The 15357-nt window shown below is 54.4% G+C and overlaps 2 protein-coding genes across 4 annotated transcripts; one reads left to right on the top strand and one right to left on the bottom strand.

Annotated features, from left to right (window-relative positions):
• Positions 1-325: 325 nt before the first annotated feature.
• On the bottom strand, positions 326-8536 carry SPSB3 (splA/ryanodine receptor domain and SOCS box containing 3). Of its 3 annotated transcripts, none has more exons than XM_062588304.1 (7): positions 8511-8536; positions 7061-7209; positions 4671-4848; positions 3492-3679; positions 2705-2807; positions 1674-1799; positions 326-1368 (listed from the first exon to the last, which is right to left on the bottom strand). In XM_062588304.1, exons 2-7 carry the CDS (start codon positions 7187-7189, stop codon positions 1025-1027), a joined length of 1068 nt encoding a protein of 355 aa, XP_062444288.1. In that variant the 5' UTR covers positions 7190-7209; positions 8511-8536; the 3' UTR covers positions 326-1024. The 3 variants fall into 3 exon arrangements, with proteins under 3 accessions (XP_062444288.1, XP_062444287.1, XP_062444289.1); XM_062588303.1 differs by lacking the exon at positions 8511-8536 and adding an exon at positions 8474-8509; XM_062588305.1 differs by lacking the exon at positions 8511-8536 and having other exon boundaries at positions 4671-4843; positions 7061-7156.
• A 412-nt stretch (positions 8537-8948) lies between these two features.
• On the top strand, positions 8949-14642 carry NUBP2 (NUBP iron-sulfur cluster assembly factor 2, cytosolic). Its single transcript, XM_062588306.1, has 7 exons — positions 8949-8980; positions 10220-10338; positions 11056-11254; positions 11869-12023; positions 12580-12690; positions 13032-13101; positions 13684-14642. The coding sequence occupies exons 1-7, from the start codon at positions 8962-8964 to the stop codon at positions 13827-13829; spliced, it is 819 nt and encodes a 272-aa protein (XP_062444290.1). The 5' UTR covers positions 8949-8961; the 3' UTR covers positions 13830-14642.
• Positions 14643-15357: the final 715 nt, after the last annotated feature.

The following is a 15357-nucleotide window of genomic DNA, read 5'->3' as shown; positions in this document are numbered from 1 at the left end:
CACTTATTTGGGGAAATTTGTTACGAGATTCAGATCATAAAATTCTGCAGTACATCAGTCTCCCTTCTTGTTTGCAGCCACACGGGTCAGTCTGGCTCTGTTAATAGATCAATCTAGGCCAGACTGATGTTTCAGAGAAAAGCACAAGAAGCCTCCAAGGGGAAGAGGCAAGATAATTGCTGCTTCCTTTATCTCAGCTAGATCTGACAAGCAACTACTACATTTAAAATAGCCTCTCTAGTTTGTTAGCTTTGGTACCATGGCTATTTTTGACAACCACATTCAGATTCACACCTTCAAGGGGCTTAAGAGGAACGAAAGACAGTTTACATTTTTATTATTACAGTTTAATACAGTCTTTGATACAGGAGAAGTAGCAGTAGCCAACATGCAAAGCAATTAAAGTCATCAGGGGCTCAAGAAAGATCACTAACAGCTCAACTCCTGTAAGTAACTGCTCTTTCACAACAATGTCAGTGGTCACAGCACAGCATAGAGGCACCTTTAGGAGCCCACTTCCCTACGTGCTGCTGTTCAGTCATGTCCCACCACTGTGAAGAATTCATTGCAGATACCAAACCAACACAAACAGTTAGAAGGAGAGAGACTCGATTTTGACTTTTATCTTTTGATATGTCAAGTCAGTTATTTGATTACAGTTTGCTAAAAGTGTGCTTTGAAATTGGGAAGCCATTTTAAGTCTTGTCTCTGATGAAAGTCTACAGAGAAGAACGATTCTTCAAAAAGAGGTGATGACTGATAACAAGGCAGGAGATTAAACTCAAATACTTGGCTGCAGTTTACCTGTTCCACAGAGATGGGACCTCTTTGAGTCAACTTGCATTTTCAATGGAAGTGATGGACATATAGCATAAAGGTTTCAAACAGCGTAAGAGAAATCTTTGCAAACAGGTAGAAACTAATGTCCCCATTAAGAAAGAGGTGCATCAGGCCTGGACTGCTCTTGCAGGCAGCAGAACAAAACTTCACCCAAACCCCTCGAGGCAGTTCTTCTGAAGAGACATTATGTCCTCCTGCACCTCTTCCTTTGGCAGGCCTCTGCATCTGAGCCACAAGAGCTATCTGAGTCACTTCCCGATGATGAGGAGGAAGGCTTTGATGTGCTATAGTTCATGCTCAAGACCCACCCAAGTTTGTTGTGTAGCACTTGTTTGAGTCCTGGTGGCAATGGCAGCACCTCCAGCGTGTCCACATAGTTAGGCAGGAGCTGGCGCAGACGATAACAGCAGAGATACTGGAGGGATGTACAGCTGGCACAGGAGCGGATCACCTTCATGCTGCTCTTGGCTGCTGTTGAGCACACCATGGGGTAGAACTTCTTGTTCTGCAGCTTGGTAGCTGCAACCCCTGCCAGGGAACAGCAGCAAGGAAGTTTCACACTAGTTTTGACTACAGCATTTCACTTTTACCAGATACCCCAATGTGTTAACTACAAAGCTGCCAGGAAATACTTGGAAATGGCCTTTTGAAATCTAAGTCTATTAAATAACAAATGTAACTTTCCTCCCACTCACTTCATACCTTGATTTTCCTTCTTTTTGCTAGTATTTTCACCTGCAGTCCGGCTGCAGTTCAACTAAACACGCAGTGTTTAGTTTCACTCCATTTCAGTTTCTATGCCTGGCAGCTGGTGGGGCTCCCCTTGTTCTTACCTATGCACTTCCGGTTTTTGAAGAACGTGAGTGTCCCATGCCACGTGTCCAGATGCACCCCAATGATGGAGCCTTGGCCAAACCTCGATGAGAAGTTTGTTTTGTCTCCCTTGTGATGCAGTAGTCCTTAAAACGATAAACCTTACATTCAGTAGACAGCCTGTGTTCCACAAATCTATCCCACCTTCCATACCTGTCACCACAAGCCCCTAACCAGTACCAAACTTGGCCACTGCCTAAAAAATCCTTCAGTTTCCTTATTGCTCATCCACTGTTCCCCCGCCCCAGAATCTGAGGTATAAACAGGAGAGGATGTTGAGGCTTCAGAACACCAAGGCACATGCAGTGGCATAAAAAAGTCCTAATTAGTGTTATGTAACCTGCTCTCCAGTGTCCCTGGAGATTCAAGCACTGGTTCTAAGGGTCTGCTAAAGGTGGGTAAGAAAAGACAGCTTGAATTTGCTGTAGGCAGCTGGGTCATGAAACGAGCAATGTAGGCTGGACCTTTGCTAGAAGAGAAGGTGGGGGTGCGCAAGTCTGAAGGGCATCGTTCCACATCATTAACTTGAAGTACAAGTTGTTGGTACTTTTCTGTGTCGGTACGAATGAGAGGAGGGAGAAGGAGAATACCTGGGGCAGGTAAGTACCTCTGGGTCCTCCCTAGAAGTGCTTCTTTGACACAGAGAAGCACAATCAAGGTGAGACGCTCCAAAAGTGGAGAGCAGCTGTCCTACACAAACAGCTAGAGAGTGCCTGGCACAGTATTATGGCACACACAATGCCAAGGCAAACCCTGTGGGGTGCAGTAGTCCTGCTGAAGTGAACAGCCTACTGCACGCTGTTCAAGCACACGCAGAGGTCGGCTGCTTGCAGCAGCTCCAGTCCAACTTGACAAAGAGGCTCAGTTCCAGAAGCCATTTTGGCCTCAAGCCAGTTCAGAACATTTAATTCTCAAACTGCCTAGAAAAATGCGTAGGCCTTTGCTGGCCTTCCAGCCATCCTGCCTTCTGATACTTCCCTGCCTGGATTACCTGTGTAGGAGAGTCCCCAACTGTCTTCATCCTTGCCCAGCAGACTACAGAAGGTGTGGCGGTACTTGTCCAGATTCACATCTGATGTCCCGATTCCTACCATCTGGAGGGAGGCAGGTTCCAGGAAGAAGAATACAAGCTCTTAGTGTATGCTGTGGGCAGCAAACACTCAAAGCAACAAAATGCAATTGAGATTCCACACCTGCATCTCCATTCCCTTTCTTTGCACTGTCTGCCAGATAAGAGGCTTTGGTGAAGCCAAGTCAGATGCTTCAAGCCTCTGAGGTTCTGCCCTGCACTGGGGTACTCAGTAGCTGGACTGGGGAGGTGGAGCTAACAGCAGCGTGCAGAACCAGGCTCCTGATGACAAGCCACACGAGTTGTGACACAGTCACACACCCATCAACAACCTTGCTAGAGATAAGTACCAATTCCAGGGGGAAGGAAGTGTGTAAGCACTGCAGACCCCACTGCACTCAGCAGAAGATCACCCCTAACCACACGCCTCCCTGAACACTTTCTGTGGCTGAGGTAGAGCACTGCTGTGGCCTGACCTTGCTATTTTGTAAAAGTTTATCACTAATGATCTACAAAAAAAACCACAAAAAAGGAAGCAGGAAAGTTAGGTTCTAATCATGATTGCCGTGGTATTGTGCAAAACTGCTTACCCTCCTGGCATCTGTTTCCTTACTGCTAAACAAGGATAGCTATGTGAACCACTGGATGAAGCTTGCTGTCTCGTTAAAGGAATGTTGGACAGTTCTCTAAGTAACTTTGTTCAACGTACCATGTCCGTGCCATAGACTGGGGAAGTCATCTTGATCTCCCAGAAGTGCTGCCCGTCTGCCAGCTCTTTGTTGCCCCGGATAGCAGCCGTGCCGCAGCTGTATTCCATGTGGAAGTTCACCTTGCGGTTGTCGCAGGTTAGCAGGGTGGCCGTTGACTTGTTCAGGTCATCCCATACCCAATCAAAATCTGTTCAGGAAACACGCAGAGGACAAAGGTGGGGGAATGCACTCGGGGAGCTATCATCAAGCCAATGCACACACAGTCATTTGCTCTGAGGGCCTGTCAAAACTTTTTTTTTTAAAAACTGTTTAGAGGAGCAAATCCTAAGCTGTGCAAGTTAGAGAGTTATTTGAGGCCTGAACTATTCAGTGCACTCTCCTACCGAAGCTGTCAGCATTAACCAGTTCTCATCTCAGAACACAAGTTTTCAGTTGTGAAGTAGCTTCTCCAGCCTCAGCAGTTGTGGTCCCCTTGTTCTGGGTGCTAGTGGCGCTCAAGGCTGAGCACAAACAGGAAGCAGAAGGACAGCTCTCAGGGCCTGGCAAACCAAACGCAGCCTGGAAGAACGAGCTGCACAGTCACTTGGCTGGTCTCTAGTAACAGCAACAGCAACGCAAAACAAGCTGGAGCCCTGGGTTTCTTTGGGGGAATCATACTCATCTCTTCTAGGCTCAAGGGGCTACAGGTAGAGCACAAGTACTGTGATAGCTCCCCTATCCTACATGCTTCCTTGGTCAGGCCAAGCCCACCCTCTTCCTAGCTTTCCTCACCCGTTCCGAGTAGGCCCTGCCACGTATCTGGGCATCCTGCCAGCTGTACCAGGCAGCAGCATTAACAGGGCTGTATCCAAAAGGGCCAGTTTCACTTGTGGCTGGAGTTGGATTTGAAAGCAGGTCTCCAGAGGTGAACTCTGATTCTCTGACAGGTTCAGCCCTGAGCCCGAATCACCACAGAATGCAGGTGCTTGTAACCTTCCTAAGCTCGGCACAGCTCTGCGATGCAAACAGAGGAGCACCACATGCTACAACAGAGATAAGGATCCCTGCGCAAAACCAAGCATCTGTGCAGTGCGGGGGAGGCAGTCCGTGCCACCATTCAGCCAACAGAGTGGGGCCAGGACTGCACCCACCGCAAACTCCAAAGGAATTCGAAGGCAGTTCAGGATCCCCTTGCTTACACTCATCCTCCTCGCCACACCGGCAGTCCTTGACGCGGTGGACGGCGTGCAGGCCGGAGCAGTAGGGAGCCTCGTTCTGGTTCTCGCAGTTGCAGTAGGATTCTCCTGTTACGGGGATGGCGCTTGGGATGGAGGGCGAGAGGGAAGAAAACTCCGGCTCTGAATCCGAATCGCTGTGCTGCCAGGGAGAGCAGAGGAACAGTCACTACTAAGCACCTCCAGGATCAGAGAGCCGGACTTGCAGCCAGCAGATGCGCCTGCTCTTCCCACAGCCAGGCTGCTCTTGGGGCACCCCCAGTGCAGAGCCACACGGGAAAATCTCTAGGTTTGCTCCAGAGCCAGCAGCAGCCTGGCTGCGTCGTGCCCAGGCCGGACCTGCTAGGTAGGCAGGCACAGGGTTGTGTCAGTGAAAACACCCTGCTTCTAGGACCCGGCTAGCACCTGGCTGTGCTGCAGAGCCTGCCTCCCAAACAGGAGAGGATCTCGTGGAACCAGGCACTGGCCTCTGTGGTTTCCAGGGCTCCACCGTGCACAGAAACTCCCACAACTTGGGGGGCTAAGGCAGTGGGAAGGGGCACAGCAGGCAAGCAGCGTGACAGGCTCTGAACAGCGCAGGTCTTTGGCATGCTCGTTTAAGGAAACTGCGCTAGAGCTGGGATTTTCGACACACACATTGCGGGCTCTTGGGAGGGCTGTCGGCCATGTCCAAGGTGTCACCGATAAAGCACGCACGCACACACTGCTCTTTGCAGAATCGGTACACCTCCAAAGGGCTCTGTGTGTCTGCTGCCAAGCCAGAGAGCCCCGCTGCTGAAAACCCCTGCTCTAGAGAGACCGAGGGCTGCAGGAGAAGAGATAAACAAGATAAGGGGGGAAAGAAAGGAGGCCAAGCAGGGGAGCCGACAGACAGAACAAAGCAGGACCATTAAGCAGTAAGGCTGCGGCTCTTCATACCAGCACTGCAGAGAGGCCCATGGGGAACCCACTGAAGGATTAAAAGGCTTTTGTTTACTTTCATGCCCAAACACAAAAACTGGATTTGCTATTCCCCAGTGCCAAGAGACTGAAGTGTCCCTGCGCTGGACACTACAAGAACTCTGTCCCACCCTATACATTATGGGAGATTTGGTGTCACCTGATGGAGTCTCTTACCACAGATCTCAGCGAGTTACCCCAGGTTAACGCACTGGTGAGATATACCTGCTCGTTATTCACCCCCACCCCAATGCCTACCGCAGATTTTGTAATCACTATTTAAAGACAAAACCCCTTTAAACTCACGGTTTCTTTAGCTGTGTAAGACAGGGGACTTGAAAAGACTCAGCCTTTCTTACTGACTGCCAACCCTCCCTCTCCTGTTCTAAATCTGCCTTGTACATTAGAAAGCTTCGCTTTTGTCTTTCGTTGTCCCTCCATAACCACTGCTCTCCAGAAATCTGGCCGTTCCTATTACTGCAGAAACAGGAAGCTACTCTGACAGCAGAGGAAGGCACGTTTTCTTGGAGTGCTGCGTACAGATTTGGACACAGTGCTCTGGCAGTGGCCTTGTGATGCTTTAGCCTATCTTTTACGCATCGGGAGCGGTTCCCTGTGTTCCCACCACTGCACACACTGCTTGGGGAATTCAACTCACATACTTAAGGACTGGGGAGAAGGGTGAAGGGGGCACAGGTGAGTCTAACTCACTCCTTCTTGCACAGTTTTACTGACAGCTTTTCCTGCAGTATTCCCATCTTCCAGCACATCTGCATGCCAGGGCCAGATTCAGAAGTGATGCGCATGTTACAGATTGGGAAGCATAAGAGATTTTAAATGAAAAGGTATTCAAGTACAAATTAAACGTGAAGGAGGCCCCACTTGCTCCAGCACCAGTTGCATGAGGACAAGACGTTAGCTTAGCCATACAGCAAGCCAGATTAGGGAACCAACCTAGTTTAAATATATATTTAGATCATTATTTAAAATGTACACGTCAAAAATATTGTATATGCTACACATACTACACACACTTTATATACTTAAAAAAAAAAGAGAAAATTTAGCTTAGTATCAATCAGTTCTCTTGGCCCAGATAACCTCTGGGCACAGAGCCATAGAGCACAATGGCAAGAGGAGCAGGCTACAAGCAGCTTAGCCAGCCCATGTCATGCAAAGACAAGCTTGGGAGCCCCACACCCCTGCACTCCCCAGGTTAGCAGAACCTGGAGCCAGACAAGCAACTGCCTCCCTCTGGGCAGACAGCCTGTAACAGTCCTTTCTCATTTTTGGCTATTTTTTTGTGCTGAAATCCTAGCTGCTCAATTACCTGGACCTTGAGCAACCAGTGCCTGCTGCCAGGGGAGAGGGAAGGTTTCCCTCGTTTTGCTTTAAAGCAAAGTGTACCAGCTTACCTGCCCGTCGGAGTCATAGCCCCAGCCCCGCGCGCCGGGCGCCAAGGCGACTGCCCGGGTGTCCGCGTCGCGGCGCACCCCGCTCAGGACGAAATGCCAGGCCCTGCTGTTACGTGTGCGTCGCGCCATGGTATTCTGAGAGAGGTAAGCTGTGGGTGCCAAGGGAGAAGGGGGTTAAACACAGCAGCAACATCCCTCTTCCACCCGTCACTACCTCTGCAGCAGCCGCCCCCAAGTCACCACAACCCACAGGGGCACAGATCAGCGTAAACTGCGCCTTCGCAGTCACTGTCGGTTGATCAGGCAGTAAAATAAGTCCCTCCTGCGCCACAAGCTTCTGCATGCTTCAACCTCTTCTGCTGCGCTGCTCACACCGCCCAACAAGTACCGAGGTTAACTTTTCCGTGAGCCCAGCTGGAGCTCCACTGGGCTGGATCCCCAAGACGTTCCCAGGATCTGGCAGCAGCTGCCACCTGGGCTGCACATGGATCCTGCCATCCAGCATCCACCTGGCCTGAGGAGTCAGGATCGCCAGGCACCAACACAGAGCCTCCCTCGCGCCCAGTAGCCTTTGGGCAGTTACTCAAGCTCTGACCGAACTGTTCAGCCCGGTGCGTGGCCGTGGCCACCGCTGCGGCCACCGCGCAGAGCCGCATGCGGCCACCTGCTGCAAATGCTGTTCGTTCACCCCCGAGCAGCCGCCCGTTCAGACACGGAGCAGGAACCACTTCAGAGGAGGCTTCGCTCTCGGCACCGGGGGCGGGGGGGAGACCTCGCGCCTGCTTGCTGGGGAAGCACACGCCCTTTCCACGGGCCTGTCCCGACCGGCCTCAAGGACAGCAGGCAGAGACACTCGTGGGTCCTGAGCTGAACGGCAACGCTACCGGGACGGGCCTCTACGGCCCTGCGGGCAACCCGACAGGCCAACCGTGCTCCCGGGCCCCGGGCCCGAGCTCGGTGGCGGACGGGAACGCGGCGGGGCAGCCTCGGTGCTCGGGCTCGTTTCTCCCGGCGTCTGCTCGTGCAAAGCCACCTCCCGGCCAGAAGGGGCCCGCAGGGAGGCCCCGGCTGCGCGGCCCCGCCGGCGGCTCCGGGCCGCGCCGCGGCCCTGCGGACACGTGGCAGCTCGGAGGCGCCCCGGTACCGGCCGGCGGCCCCGCGGAAGCGGGCCAGAGCCCGCAGGAGCTCTGCGGCGGCGGGGCCGCGCTCCGCGCCTCCCCCCCACCGCCGGCCGCGCACGGCCGGGCGCCGCCGCCGCGGCTCCGCTCCCGCCGCCGCAGGGCCCAGCGCCGCCGGCTCCCAGCGAGCCGCCCGGGCCCAGCGGCGAGGCCCGGCCCGGCCCGGCCCGCGCACCCCCCCCCCCCGACCCGCGAGCACCGGCCCGCGCCCCCAGCCCCGCCCGCCCGGGCCCACCTGCCCGGCGCGGCCCCGCCGCCGCGCTCCGACCTACTTTCCTCTCTCGGGACATAAACAATCCGCGCTCGGCCCCGCCCCCAGCGCCCATTGGCCGCGGCCCCGCCGGGCCCCGCCACGGCGCGCTCGCGGTTGGCGGAGCGCCCCGCCGCTCACAGCTCCGGCGGGGGGAGGGCGCGGCGGGGAAGGCGCCCGCGGTCAGCGTCACGCTACTGGCTGCCCCGAGTGTCAATCGTACGGCGGCACTCTATTGGGCGACGACCGCTGATGACGTTGCGTGCGGCGGGTCCAAAAGCTGAGCTCATTGGCTGGAGGCGACGCCTATCGAGACTGGAGGGTGGGGCTCGAGGGTGAGCGAGCGGCTTGGAGTGGCTCCGGGGGCCGGAGCGGAGAGCGCGCGCGCGGCTCGCGATTGGGGGAGGCGCCTGCCATTTCGAAGGGGGGCGGGGCCCTGGCCGCCGGAAGGCGGAAGCGAGCCGGGCAGCAGCATGGAGGAGGCGGAGGGGGGTGAGCGTGGGGGTCGGGTGTTCGCTCGGGGGGGGGGCCCGGCGGTGCGGGGCGAGGGGCCCGGCGGTGCGAGGCGAGGGGGGAAGGGCCCGGCGGTGCGGGGCGAGGGGCCCGGCGGTGCGAGGCGAGGGGGGAAGGGCCCGGCGGTGCGGGGCGAGGGGCCCGGCGGTGCGAGGCGAGGGGGGAAGGGCCCGGCGGTGCGGGGGGGGGGCCCGGCCCGGCCCGGCCCTCTCTCTCGGGGGGTGGGGAGGGCCCCGCGGCGGCCGGCCCGGCGGCAGTAGGCCCGGGGCGGCGGGACTCGGCTCCCGGTGAAGGCAGCCCGAGGCGGGGGCGGGACGGAGGCGCGGGGCCCGGCTCCCGGCGGCGGCGGCACCGTGGTGCCGGTGCTCCCGGGGCCGCCTTGCGCCGCGGCTCCGCGTAGCGCCCCCCCCCCCCCCGCCCGTTACCGTCGGTGGAGGTGCGGATGAGGTCCGCCATGGTGCGGGCGGGCTCCATGCTGGCGGCGCGGCGGGTGCCTGCCGGCCCGGGGCCGTGTGTCAGGCAGGCCGCAGCGGGCGGCGGTGACGGGGCGCCCGGGAATGCGGGGCCGCCCGGTGGGTTGGGCGGCGCCTGCCCCGCACCGGCCCTCGGCGCTGCCGGGGCTCCGAAGCGGGGGCTCCTGCTACGGCGCCCCCCTCCCGGCCTCTCTCCCCTCAGAGCATTCCCGCTTCCAGAGGGAGCCGGTGCCGGGGGGGTTTTCTCGCATTTTCCCCCTTCAGCTTTGTCCTACAGGGAAAGCCCGTGGTGGCAGAGCCCTGAGCAGGGGGCACTCAGACCAGAACCTGTGCTGGCAGGGAGGCTGGAGGTGGCCTGGGCTGCCAGGAGGGCGAGAAACGTGGTCTGAAGGGGCTGGTTTCACAGAGAGCCTCACGGCAATTCCTGCAAAGGGTTTAGGTTAAAATCTGGTCTGGGCAAAGCGCAACGAAGTCTTTTTTTCTGGATGTGTATTGCTTTGCTGCTTGAGTACTGCGTAGGTCACCAGGCCAAAGTTTTACTCTCCACAGACTCTTTATTGGTCTTGCCATTGCTCTGATCTTCCTCTTCCTAATAGCAGAAGGTCTGTCCATTCCACTGTTCTTTTGCCCTGTTTTCTTGTGCTTAGGCACAGACTCTGAGCTGACTGGTCAGAGTGTTGCTGCCTGCACAGCTCAAGATCAAGGAGAGAGTCTGATGCCGTGTTACTGCTCTGTTTCTTCCCAGAGAGAAGTAACCTGGCTGGGGTACGGCACATCCTCCTGGTGCTCTCGGGGAAGGGCGGCGTGGGGAAGAGCACCATCACCACTGAGCTAGCTTTGTCTCTACGGCACTCGGGGAAGAAGGTGAGTGACAGCCCACGGGATGAGGAGCTCTGCGTGCTCTCCCTTCTGACCTCTAACTGGGCTTGGATTTGCTCAGCCTTTCTGCATGTGTCTGTTCTGTGAGTAGAACATAAAGATTATTTGTGATGGAGGTTGCTGCTGTGAGAAAAAGTGCTGTCTGTGACAGAAACTTGAGTACTTTTTTTTGTGTGTGTGTGTGTGTGTGTGCTTACTTGTTTCTGCCCAGTCTGACCTCTATCTGACTGGGCAGTTAACTTTTGGAGGATCATTTTCATCTCCTGGGTAAAGGGGAAGTGATTTCTGTCATGTGCAAAATGAAGGCACTGAGAAATGGCGTGCTGTTTTGTGGTGCAGTACACAGCCACTTTGTGGAGAGAAGCGGGTGAGCTGAAAGACAGCATTGCCACAGGGGCATGAGGCACACTGAGAATTTTTTAAAGGCTACTTGGAGCAGATGCCACTTACGTTCTGATAGGTCTCTTGAATAAAGATTTCCCAAAGTGTCTCTAAAGACATGTTCCTTGTAAGGATGGGGGTCGGGAGGACCCAAGTCAAAGGATGCCAGTCAGAACTGGCACTTTGGTTCCTGAGCTGCCGAGTCCTCTCTGCAGAATGCTGTGAGCTGCTGGAGCTCATATGTTGCTTTCTCTTGCCTGAGGAAGGAGCACTGTGGTGGTGCTCAGGCCTGTCTGAAAGGCTCTGCCTGGTTGCCTGCAGGTCGGGATCCTGGATGTGGACCTGTGTGGCCCCAGCATACCCCGTATGTTCAAGGTGCAGAACCATGACGTGCACCAGTGCAGCAGTGGCTGGGTGCCAGTCTTCGTGGACCAAGACAAAAGCATTTCGCTCATGTCCATTGGCTTCCTGTTGGAAAAGCCAGATGATGCTGTGGTGTGGAGAGGACCCAAGAAAAATGGTACAGATGTTTTTTGCTGTTAGTAACAACCTTCCAGCACTAGGCACCTTCTGCAAAACCTCTTAGAGCTGATGCTTGCTCTGCCCGGGGCCTGGGCTCTTCCAGACACCACGTTCCTTGGCAGCCTGTGTTCAAATGTAGGCTGAGATCTGAAAGCCCCTCTCCTGGGGCAGAGGGCCAGTGGGTTAGAGATGGCTGATGTAAATGGCCTGGAGAGAGCCTTTACTCTATCACTGTTGGTTTCAGCTGAGAAATGTTAGCAATGAAAGCGTCTCCAATGTCGTAAGTCCATGTAGCATTGCCTGGGTGGGTTGGGGCTGTCCCCTTGGCACACATGCGGTCATAGTGAAGTGTCTGTGTGTAGCCAGGTATTGTGGAGTCTGATTAGCCTTGGAGACAGGGCTCCAAGTGACTTGGGGCAAGATAAGGCTCTTGCATTCCAGGGCTGTCTCCCCTGGTTCGGGTTCAGGTGCTTCAAGCTGTGCTGCATGTGCTCTGCTGACAGGTAGCCCTGCTCTCTCTCCCACGACTCCCAAGATGCCTCCTGACCGTATCGCTGCCAGGACATTTGCTAAAACCTGATTCCCCCTTCCCCCCTCCCTTTATTTTTGCAGCTTTGATAAAACAATTTGTTGATGATGTGGCCTGGGGGGAACTGGACTTCCTCATTGTGGATACTCCTCCCGGCACGTCTGATGAGCACATCTCCACAGTGGAGGCTTTGCGGCCGTACAAGCCTCTGGGAGTGATCCTAGTCACAACGCCTCAGGTAGAGCAACCTGCCCAGTCTCCAGGCTTGGTTGGTGGGGGAATGTACATCTGAGGGTGGGTGTTTTCACAGGCCTGTCTATGACTACTTGCTTTACATATCTGTCTCTTGATGCGCAGCCACTGTCATATCTCTCCTAGGACATCTCTGACCTCTGTCAGTCAGTTGTGAGTCAGCTTGCTCTCAAATCCAAGCTTGTCTGATATTTGCCTCTGTTTATACACAAGTGCTTGGTGAGCCAGGGGCTGCCCAAGCATGGGGCCCACTGGAAAGCTGAGTACATCTGTCGCTTCAGTACAGCTCTTGCTGCAGGTCTACTGCTTAACCGCTTCAACTCATGCAACAGTCACTCATTTTCCGCTGTGTCCCCTGTGCTCCGCTCTTCTGGAGTGCACCAAGGACTCTTAGCACAAGCTATGGCCAGCAATGGGGAGAGAGCATTTCCTAAGCCTCTTTCTGATGCTGCAGACTGTCTCTGCATGTGGGTACCTGCTCTAGAACTATAGTCTGGCCAGGGAGGAGGAAACCCCTAACCCTAGCCTGCTCTGCTCTACAGGCAGTGTCCGTGGGGGATGTAAGGCGAGAGCTGACGTTCTGTAAGAAGACGGGTTTACGAGTTCTTGGGATCGTAGAGAACATGAGTGGTTTTGTCTGCCCACATTGTTCGGTGAGTTTCTTGATACTGCTGGGCTGTACTACAGGTTCTTATTTGCGATAGAGTTATTGTGTGATCCAGCACCTCAGGCTGGAAGTCACTGAATGCCATGGGGAGCAACGCTGTGTGCCTTGGAGATGAGTCTCCTGGCTGCTGTGTGTGAGGTTTGGAAGAAGCTGCTGGCTCTGCTTTCCTAAAGAGACCTGGGGGAGGGCAAGAGTGAAGACAGTTGCCCTGAGGTTGGAAGGTGGAGGAGAGTTGGCTTTGCTCACACCCAAGCAGTGCCTGCCCTGTTGCACAGGGCTCTGTGTACTGGTGTTTATGACTAACTGCTATTTCTCTTCCTCCTTCAGGAGTGTACAAACATCTTTTCCAAAGGGGGAGGTGAAGAACTGGCAAAACATGCTGGAGTCCCTTTCCTTGGTGAGTGGCCTCTTGAGCAGAACCTTCCTTGGTTAGAGGTGCCGTGTATAGTGCTGTGGTAGTGGAAGAGGGCTTGAGTGGAGAAACAATACTGCCGGGGAGAGAGGCTGGGCTCTGGGTCCCTAGGAGCAGAGGCAACATGCAGTATCGCTTCTCTTCTCTGCCATCCTAAATGCTCACAGTGGGCATGTGGCCTGTCTGCAGCAGAGACAGTGATGTCTGGCGGCCCACTTTGGCTACGGATGTCGTGGTGACAGAGTAATCAAGTAGCCCCACAGTCATCCTGAAATGTCAAGGAGCCTTTTTAAGAAACATAGTTTGGGGGTTGAACCCTGCCCTCTGGACAGGAGTGGGATTGGACTGGGAGAGTTTGTCACCAAACGCTGTGGTGTGGCTTTGCCCTAGATCTGGAGAGAAAGGTTGCAGGTGAAATGTAGCTACTGAAGGACTCTGTGATTCTGATTCCCTCTTTCCCACTACTGTCCCAGGAGATGAGTCTGGCCAGGTTATTTCTTCATTGCTGACTGCAGGCTTTTGCCTTGCAATGACCAAGCAGTCACTCTTGCCTTTCCTCTCCAACAGGCTCTGTGCCTCTGGACCTCCAGCTCAGCCAGAGCTTAGAGGAAGGCAGAGATTTCATCCAGGAGTTTCCCAAGAGCTCTGCCTTCCCTGCCTTGGCTCACATTGCCCAGCAGATCTTGGATTGGACATCCCCACAAAGCTCCTGAAGGGGGTATTGAGGTGGACTGTTGTTGAGGTCCCTGCCTAACACCACCATCAGCAGCAATTGCTGGTGGGAAAGGGGGGATGCAGAAGCTGTTTCACTATGACACTGTTTCAGCGGGGGTGGAGGGAGAGGGGAGCCACCGCACTGGTGCCACTCATGGAGCTCTGAAAAAGGAAGTGCTGCTCCACCCCCAGGTCGAATTTGAAGAGACCCTGATGGGCTTATCTGCTCCTGCAAGGGACGCACATCTGCAGCCTCGTTCTCGCCTTCTGAACGGGCAAGTATTCTGCCCAGGTGGTACAGATGTTCCTAGCCCTGCACGCACCGTGCTTTCCTCTGCAAGTCAGTCCCTTGCACAGGTACTTGTAGAGCTCCAGGTTGTTTCCACAATGTCTCACATACTGCAGTATGCTTGACAATGATTGAATGTAACTAGCAGCTACAGCGGCTCATACTACTGACTGACACAATCGTTCCCTCACTAAACCCAAATGGCGCAAACAGTCTGTACCTCGCCTCTGCACAGAGCTGCCTTCTCTCCTGTTACCTTTGCTGCGTGACAGATTATATGGTACTTGTGGTTGAGTGGCTGGTGCCAGATGCTCTTAATCTGCAGCTGATCCAAACCACCTCATTCTGAAATTTAAGATTGTTGGTACAAAATATGCCTCTGAGGGCCTTGTGTGCGTCTCATGTGAGAAAATGTCTTTAGGTGATCTACTGTCCATTTGATGTCTGCAAAATGCCATTTCTTGGTCTGCTGGGGCTTGTCATGATGCAAAAGGTTCCAGACAGTAAACATTTTTTCTTAAAACCAGAATGTGTTCTTTATGTTTTTCCATTGCTTTGGTGCTCTGTAGCTGTGAGTCTTGTATTAAGAGCACCTCATTTATCTCTAGGTAGTTTCTGCTTTTCCCGCTTTCTCTGTGCCCTTGCTAGCTGGGGTACAGCCGAATCCTTTCATACCAGCTTTTAAGGTCCAGCTGTGGCACTCTTTTGCAGTATTATTTGCCGCACCTGATGCACATGGGGCTCTTTCAGGTCTCTAGATAGTTTCCTTGCTTGTTGGTCTAAGCATGCAATTTTCTTTGGCCTCCTTCTCCTGGCAGCTGCTGTTAACTTGAGTTTCTCTTCAGTGTGCCAGAGCTGGCACTCCTTTGGGAGCCTACCCTCCTCTTGAAGGCTTGATTATAAACCGAGGAACCTAGTGAAGGTGGTATCTCTGCATCTTATTTCCCTCTTCTGGACTCTGAGCCCATCTGTGGCTGTGTGCCCTTTCCGTGCTCTGGTCTGTGCTGAGGACTCGCCCTTGTAGGACTGACTGGGCGGGGGCAGAAGTCTCTTGGATTTTCACTACCAGACGGATTATATTTGAAAACAGACAGTTACAAAGCAGTTGGAGCATCTGTCTGTATTGCACACTGCACGCAGAGTTAAAACTTGCATCTGACCAGGTTTCCTCACTCATAACTTTCTTTCCTGGAAACTTTGTCTGACCTTTGGTCACTTATCTCAGATTTGGAGAGTCG

Source organism: Rhea pennata, chromosome 15 (assembly GCF_028389875.1).
Source record: "Rhea pennata isolate bPtePen1 chromosome 15, bPtePen1.pri, whole genome shotgun sequence".
Taxonomy (NCBI): Eukaryota; Metazoa; Chordata; class Aves; order Rheiformes; family Rheidae; genus Rhea; species Rhea pennata.
The sequence above is the reverse complement of the archived record's forward strand: the minus strand, read 5'-3'. Positions and strand labels throughout refer to the sequence as shown.